Genomic DNA, 8378 nt, shown 5'->3' with positions numbered 1-8378 from the left:
ACCCGCGGGCCAGCCGGTGTGCAAACGGGGCGGCCGCGGGTGATGGAGCCTCGTTTATCCGGGCGTTTCTGGCACTTTGCAAAGCTGTGTGTCCCCCCCCCCCCTCCCTTTCCCTGCCTGCCACCCTCTCCGGCCCCGCAGCCCCGGGCCAGCCGCCTGCAGAGCCCGAAATGTGAATCTCTGCTGCCCTCTCCTGTTAGCTCTGCCGGGGAGCCGACCCCCAGAGCCGCCCCGCCTGGCTACGCCGGGATTTGGGGTGGTTCTAGGTGTGTTTCTCGCCCTGGCTGGCAAACCAAAGCAAAGGGGGGCTAGCTGGAGGCGTATCGGTACTTTCAAAGGGAATTTCCCGTATCCCATAACCACAGTTATTAAGGCTGCTGTGCCTTTGAAACCCCGCCGGCGTGCTTTGCCAGCAGGTTGGTCTGCGGGGCTGAAACCCCGCGGCACCTGCAAGGTGCACGGCTGCGAAGAAAGGCAGCCTGGCTCCAGCCAACTGTTGGGTTTGGCACTTTCCAGTTCTTTTATTTCATGCTTTAGGGTTTGGTTTTGGTTTGGTTTTTTAACATCGCTTGCAATCTCAAAGCAGAAAGTCATTTCCAGTAAAGAAAATTTATCTTTTAAGAAGCGCCGGGATAGGATCCTTCCAAAATGCTAAACAAACAGGTACTGATGAATTTTAAAACTTCGTTTCCCCTCCTAAAATACTATGTTATTGGGAGATGTGGTAAAACTGCACCTTTGATTAGGAACAGTTTTCTGGCCAAAACGTAACCGGCTGGAGGTTTTTGACCAGCTCAGTTAATGGCCAGTACGCTGGGGATGTCTTCAGCACAGCTGCTGCCTTTTTGTTTTCCAGAAAATAGCATCTTTAAGCTCTTCAGACTCTTTCCCCTCTTAACTTTGGGGCTTCTGCTACCTCATACAGGAAGAGTTTTCAGGAAAATGACCATTTTTTGGCAAATGAAGGCATTACCAAAAAGAAACTCCATGTAGTTTAAAAGCCACCTTGCTACTGGAAAAGCATGCATCCCCATACAAATGATAAGGGAAAAAGACCTTTATTGCAGTTTGTGCATTTATAAAGCAAGTATCTCAAAAAAAACCCCAAAAAACCCAACCAAACAAAAAAACCCCCCAAACGAGGGGGAGGCCAGATGAAGCTTGGAAGGTTGGCGGTGTTTCTGTTCACGTGTGCACGCCAAGACCCCTGCTCCTGCTGTCAGCATGTGGTGCGTTACCTACGTGGGCCCTCCTTGGACCGTGCGAGGGATGGATGGAGCTGCCCGCTCCTCAGCCCTGCTCGCAGGCAGGTTGCTGACACCTTCCAGGGTGCTTTGCTGCTGTTTTATCCCCAGAATACCTGGATGGTATGCAAATACCTGAATACCTTTCTCCTCCACGGTGGGTGAGGAGGTGGTGTTAATCTCTGCTCGTAGGGAGAGATGGAGGTCGGGGCTCTGCGCGTCCCCCCGATGCCAGCCGGCAGAGCTCGGGCGGGGAGCTGTGTTGAGCAGGTATTTGTTTACACGGTCTGGGGAACCACAGTGGTGTTACTTATTCCTGCCCTGGCTGGTGTCCCGGCAGCTCCTGGACGCTGGCAGCTCGGCGGTGCCGGCCGGGAGTGTGGCAGACACTGCTGCGTTTCACAGCCCCGCTCAATGCCCCTGTGTCTGCTCCTCCAAATATTCACACCTCCGCGAGAGCCTGGGGATGGGGGAGCCGCTGGTGCGGGGTGCACGGGATGGGGGACAACCCCAGGGCTGCAGGGGTGTCCCCAAACCTCGATCATCCTGGACCCCTCTCCCCTTGCAAGCTGCCACAGAGGGGGGACATGGCGTGGGTCTGGCCGCCAATTTGGGCTGGGGCCACGGCCAAGGTACACAGGACACGTCTTGGAGTGAGCACCGGCCAGGGTCGGCTTGCTGCGCCCCGTCTGACCCAGCTTTTCAGCCCGCTGCTCCATCCGAATGCCTCTCACGTCCTCCCTGCGGGCTGGGAGACGTGGCATGGGCTGTGGGAGGCACAGCCTGGCTGCGGGGCACAGCTGCCGGCTGGGTGGTGGGATGCCTTGTCTGCATCCCCTCTTTCCCTTCCCCAAGCCCCACTTGCTCAGAGCTGTCGAGTTCGGCCCGTGCTCTTACCCTTCAGTTAGGTTTTCGTTTGCACGCATCAAAGTGCAGGTTTTTGTGCCCAAGTTCTCCCCCTGTGCCCAAACCTTGGCTTTACTGGCATAAATATTCGGGTTGGTCCATGGAGTGCTGATGCAGGAAAATCTACCCTGACAAAGCGGGGAAGGGGCAGAGGCATGGCACTGGGCAGGAGGGGACCCTTATGCCACTTGAACCCTGTGGACTTGCAAGGCTTATGCCTACAGGCGTATTTAACAGACTTAAAGCAAGAAGAGCAGCCCAGCAAGCAGACGGCTGAGTGAGCGTGTGCGCTTGGCCACGCAAGATAGCAGAGCAGCAAGAGCAAAGAGCTGGATTTATCTCAGCTCCGGCAATAGGAAGGAACCCCTTAATCCCAGGTCACCCAAGACTGGACCAACCTTTTAACCTAGGGAGCTGAGGGCGGAGCGGGGAGTAATTCTGCTAATTACCCATTGCCCTGCTCTGGTCCAATCCCCGCAGCGAGGGCTTCGCCAGGCTCCTCGGCTCTCGAGGGGTCTGGGGGATGGCAAGGCAGCCAGGCTGCCATTCATCCCTCGGCGCCTGCCAGCCCCTGCCTGTTTGCCATAAACCTACTTGAAAAACGTCTCCCAGATTTGGAGGGATGAAAGCTGTTTGAAAGGATATGCAGGATGCGCCGGGTGAGAAATCTTAATTAATATTTAAATAGCGTGGTGGAATTTGTCTAAATCCTGCTAGATTAAATGCAGGCATGGTAATGGATGAGCTTGAATTTCTGATGGAAATTGCAGTGAGCCATGCTGTACAGAAATACAGCAGCCAAACGAGTGCTCAGAAGCTACAGTGCCTTCAGTATTTGGTCCAAATGCTGATGTACAAGAGAGATGGTGCTTTTCATCTTGATGGGAGTTATATATTTGTAGTTTATCCCTTTAGCTACGGACAAAACCAATCGAAAGGGGAAAGCGCTGAAAACAGGTGAAACTCAAAAGGTGCTTGCGGTCACCAAACCTCACAATTCTCTTAAGAATTCTTAATTCTTAAGAGGTGCTTGCGGTCACCAAATCTCACAATTCTCTTAAGTGCCTCATTGGAAATGAGAGGTTTTTAGAGCCCCTGGTCGTAGTGTGAGGGTTTCTCTTGTTAGTACAAAAAAGAAAGAGAAGGAGGATTTCCCTTCCTGTTGTGAAAGAAAGGCAATGACGGCTTCGTGTTAAATCCCTTAATATTCCCCAGTTTTTCCCTGGGTGCGTGTGTTCTCTGTCTCGAGCCGCAGCTTTTCGCGGTGCCTTTCCTTCAGCCCAGCCAGGGCATTTCTGGGAAGAGTGGGATGAAGTCAGGACAGAGGGGTGCATTTATCCCCCCCCCTCCCCGCCCCGGCTCGCTGTAAGGCCGAGGTGACATCACTTCACCAGTCACTCACACCATATTAATTTAGCTGCACCTTATTTTGGAGAGCTGGAGCCTGAGGCTTTGCCATTTCCTATGGTCTCCTCAAGCTGGCTGAGGTTTCCTGGCTGCCAAGACAGAGAAGCAGGTAACTTTTCTGGCAGGGCACTGCCGAAACCCGGCTGGGGATGAATAGAACCCATAAATAGAAAATCTGGAGCAGCTCCCCTTGCAGAGCAGCTCTGCCCAGGCACGCTCCGGCTGGAGGAAACCAGAGAGCCGGAAAGCATCTCGCCCTGCCCGTGGTCCCCCCGTCCAGGGCGGGCCAGGTCTGCGGGGACGGTGGCTACTGGCCACGGGGATGGGCTCTGACGCCCAGAAATGTCCCCGGCTGGCCTGCGCTCCCGGCTGCGGAGATGCGCCCTTGCTTAGAAGGCTGGGGCTGCGGGGTCCTGCAGGGCTGCGCGCCCACCGCCCCCCGGCCCCCTCCTTGCGTTGGGGTGCTGCTTTTGCCTTTTTTTTTTGTTTTTGTTTTTTTTTGCACGGTCAGGCTGAAGGGATCTCCCCTCTTCCGTCCTTCCCCGCAGGTGGTGTGGCCCGGATCACCTGCCGAGGGGAGGAGAGGCTGCCGCGCTCTTGCCGGGGTGCCCGGAGCACGGGCCGGCTGCGCATCTCCCTGTTTGCACTGGGTGAGGAAACACCCCCTGTGCTTTCTTGAGTCTCTGGCACTCGCAGAGGAAGGCCGCTACCACCTCAAAACCATTTGCAAATAGCTTCTGTTTGCTCAGACAAACACTGGAAAAAAATATATAATTTTTTTTTTTTTTTCCTCGCAGCAGCATGTTTATTGCCCTCTGTGCTTTAGCGCAGGCTTAGCCCTGGGCGCTGCCGAGCGCCGTTTCCAGTTGTCTGCTTTCAAGCTGGCCACAGTTTCAGCAGTTTTTCATGAGTGATTTTTCTCCAAGCAGTGTAAATGCTGCCCTTAAACCCGGCTTTTCTGTGCCCGGCTCTGTCCCCCGCCCACCTGCATCAGCAGCGGTGGGGAGAGCGGGTTGGAGAAGAACCATCCGTATTGTTTAAGATGACGCAAACTGGGCTGGAGAGGGCGTCCCCCTCGCTTTCCTGGGGGCAGGGGTGGGATGCCGGTGCATCTGCAAGCCCCCCTGCCTGCTCCTGGTCGTGCGCTCCGTGGAGAGCCCGGGAACACGCTTCAATCCACCGCGGCACAGGCTTAGCGTTGAAGTGCGAGCTTAGCGCCCATTGACTCGTGGGCTTTACTTACTGTATGCACAGCTGGAGAAAAAAAAAACTCCCTAGTTCAATCGCATAGTTAATGCCCTACCTGAGGAAATGTTTTTTCCTGCCTGAAGTCGGAGCGAGGTCTGGCAGCTGGGCGAGCAGAAAGAGGCCTTAAGGCTTGGCTGCTGTTTGCTCAAGCAAACAGCTGTGGCAGTGTCAGATGTTACCAGCTCCCCCGGTCGCTTCTCAGCATCCCTGTGCCGGTCAGGAAGGCAGGGAAGGTGCCCTCTCCTCCCTATTCGATATTCAGCAATTTACACGGCATTCGGCACCTCCAAAGCGGGGATGCTGTGGTCCAGGGGTGCCTGCCCTCCCGCTGTCCCTGCAGAGCATCCTCTTTGCCAGGGGGTCGGGAGGACGGGTGACCCTCAAAATAGCTTTTTTCACCTCGTCGAGCCCCACAATGTGGCACCTCCAAGCCACGAGCCCTTGCCCTCTGCCCTCCCGCTGTCCCTGCCCTCTTTGCCAGGGGGTCGGGAGGACGGGTGACCCTCAAAATAGCTTTTTTCACCTCGTCGAGCCCCACAATGGCACCTCCAAAAGGTGCCCTCTCCTCCCTATTCGATATTCAGCAATTTACACAGCATTCGGCACCTCCAAAGCGGGGATGCTGTGGTCCAGGGGTGCCTGCCCTCCCGCTGTCCCTGCAGAGCATCCTCTTGCCAGGGGGTCGGGAGGACGGGTGACCCTCAAAATAGCTTTTTTCACCTCGTCGAGCCCCACAATGTGGCACCTCCAAGCCACGAGCCCTTCTGAGCCCAGCGGCCCAGCCACCTGTGCTGCAGAAGGTGAATGTATGCAATGCAGCTCTGTTTGGCGGGGGGAGGTCCCCCTCCGGTCCCCTGGTATGCTCCTACTGCTGCTCCTGCTCCGATGCTCCTCCATGACCTGGTTCGACTGCTCCTACTGCTGCTCCTGCTCCGATGCTCCTCCATGACCTGGTTCGACTGCTCCTACTGCTGCTCCTGCTCCGATGCTCCTCCATGACCTGGTTCGACTGCTCCTACTGCTGCTCCTGCTCCGATGCTCCTCCATGACCTGGTTCAACTCACTGATCCAGCAGAAAACAAACCCGGCTGGCAAAAGGTGACTCTTCTGCTGGTTTGGTGAGTTAGAGCAGCTGGGCTGGTGCTCGAAGAGAGGTGGTGCAAGGAGAGGGGTAAAAAAAAAACCCCTGCGGCCGAAAGCAGAGCCAGGAGCATCCCCCTGTGCCCTGCTGCCAGCTGCTGCCCATGAGCCAAAGGAAAAGAAATGTGATTTTTTTTTTTTCTTTTAACCAAATGGCTTCAGCTGGATCACGGTGCTGCTGTGCCTTGAGCCATCACAGGATTTCCTTCACGCTGTGGTGCGTTAATTATAAATATTCTGCAAATTGCAGGGTGTTTATAGCCCCAGGGGAAGGGCACCATCTACAACCGGAGCGATACAGGTGTGTATTTTTGCTGGCCACCTCCAGGAGCAGCATAGCCCAGTGGAAAGGGCAGAATTTTGAGCATTGGCTCGTCCTGGCCCCGCTAACGGACTTGACTTCCCCGGACCTCGGTTCCTTCATCCGCAAACCAACATGATGCGCCTTGTAGCCTGCGGCTGGGAATGCGCCAGGTATTACTAATACAGATTATTACAATAACGTGTGGTCCGGTGTGTAAATTTGGAATGCTTCCCTGAAGAAAATCACCCAGATACTAAAAGAAAACATGGGATTTTACTGTGTTAGGTCAGAGATTTCAAGGGAGTTTGAATTTGCCCGAATCCTGTGAAATTTCCGTGGGATTTGGGAAACAAATCCCGGCGAAAGGGGTTTTCACGACAATAGTGGCTTTTCTTTCTCCCCCTTGCTTTTATGAAGCAGATGAACAAATAAAAACAACAGAGAAAGTAACGGGAAGGATGATGCAAGGGGCAGGAGGCTGGTATCTAAGCTGTGTTATTACAGAGAAAATGACCTGGCACTGAAAGAATTAAAATAATGTCATTCCTGTTTGCTCTGGCTCATTTTTAATACGCCAGTCACCTTGACATTTCTAAAAGAATTTTTCAAGTATGTAAGTTCAAAAATTATGCAACTTGACAAAAGCAAGGGGGATATTTGAGGCTGGCGGAATAAATTGGGAGCCGGAGGCAGTACGTGACCCGTGCCCCCGTGTGGGGAGTGATGCTGGTGCGAGCTGGGCTGGATGGGGCCGGCTCCTGCACCCGCACCTGGGGGGACAGGGAGGTATCAAGGGGCAAGGCGAGGGGACGGGACGGCTTGGGGCTATCCCTGTGTGCCAGCGCCGGGCAAAGCGGGGCCGTTTGCCAGCCACACCGCAATGGATGCGGTCCCAGCCCAGCTTTTCTAGGGATGCTTTGGGTCTTTAACAGGTTGCAATTTAGAAAATGGTGCGTGGAAGCAAACCCGGCTGGCTGGCGGCCTTCCTCCGGCGTCCCACCAGCCGCGCTGCCCCCGAGACCCTCTTCCTCTGGGAGCGTGAGTTGGGGAGGGGGGCCGGGCTGCCATGCTGAACCAGAGCAGGGGGGACGGGGCCAGATCTGCACCCCCGTGGTGCGAGCCAAAGCTGGGCGATGGCTCATGCGGAAGCCACGGAGGAGATCATTTGCCTGTGTAATTGTATGCTTTGCTGTTAAGTGTATTGATTCTGAAAAGTTAATCAGACAATTTGGAGGTGCTATATCTAAAAATATAAATTCCCATTAAACTGATTAAATTAAAATGGAGTCCATCTTAAATAACCCCATGCAACTTAAAATTGTTGAAATAGCATATTGTATTCAAATAAAATTATTTCAGTCAAACAAGGCTGCGAGGAGCTCTCGCCCACCGATGCCTTGTGTGTCTCAGCGAGTGCCTGTGCCAGGAGCTGCGCGCAGGGATCCCCCATCGTACAACGCCTTCCATGTTTTGGGACCGTGGTGACATTGGTGAGGGTCCCTCCGGGACAAATCCTTGGGCGGTGATGCTGGGGACAGGGCTGTGACTGATGCACATGTGGCCACATCTGCGTGAGGGATGTGGTACAGCCTCGACAGCCTTCTCCTTGCAGCTTGGGGAAGATGGGATGCTTAACAGCGGTCTGTTCCCAGAGACATCGGGTTACGTGACCGCATCTAAGCTGTGGTGTACCTTAAGGTGCGTTATGCTTCATGCTGCAACCTGAACGGCTTCTTGAAAATGATGCTTTGCCATGTGCTTTTCGAAGTGACTGGCAGTCCTGGGTGCCCAACTTGAGATGGTGTTTGTGGTCTGCTCATCAGATTGGAAGTCAAAAGGGCTTTGGAGCGGATATAACATGCATTTTACAAACCTGGAGGCTCCTGCCTGCAGGCAGAGCAGTGCAGGGCGCAGCTCTTGCAATACTGGAAGTGCCCCAGAAGGAGCAGGGGGTCGGATGGGATCGTTCGTCAGCGGGGAGAGCTGCGGCTGGGGAGCACGCCTGCCGTGCCTGGCACATCGCCCTGATATGCTGCAGGTAGCCGAGGTGCCTCGTGGAGCGGCAGCGGGCCCGGCCACCCGTGGGGCCCCCCGGACACAGCCTGCGCGGGGCGGGGGGGGTTGCCCTT

The 8378-nt window shown here is 54.9% G+C and overlaps 1 protein-coding gene across 1 annotated transcript in view; it reads left to right on the top strand.

Moving 5' to 3' along the window:
• The window catches only part of FOXA2 (forkhead box A2), a 41067-nt gene that overhangs the window by 15761 nt on the left and 16928 nt on the right, over positions 1 to 8378 (top strand). Inside the window, 1 exon segment of the mRNA XM_009288470.1 lies at positions 4106 to 4207. Coding sequence (XP_009286745.1) covers positions 4106 to 4207 — 102 coding nt within the window.

This window comes from Aptenodytes forsteri, unplaced genomic scaffold (assembly GCF_000699145.1).
Source record: "Aptenodytes forsteri isolate BGI_AS27 unplaced genomic scaffold, ASM69914v1 Scaffold185, whole genome shotgun sequence".
Lineage (NCBI taxonomy): Eukaryota > Metazoa > Chordata > Aves > Sphenisciformes > Spheniscidae > Aptenodytes > Aptenodytes forsteri.
Note: the sequence above shows the minus strand (reverse complement) of the source record. Positions and strands in the feature narration are given on the sequence as shown.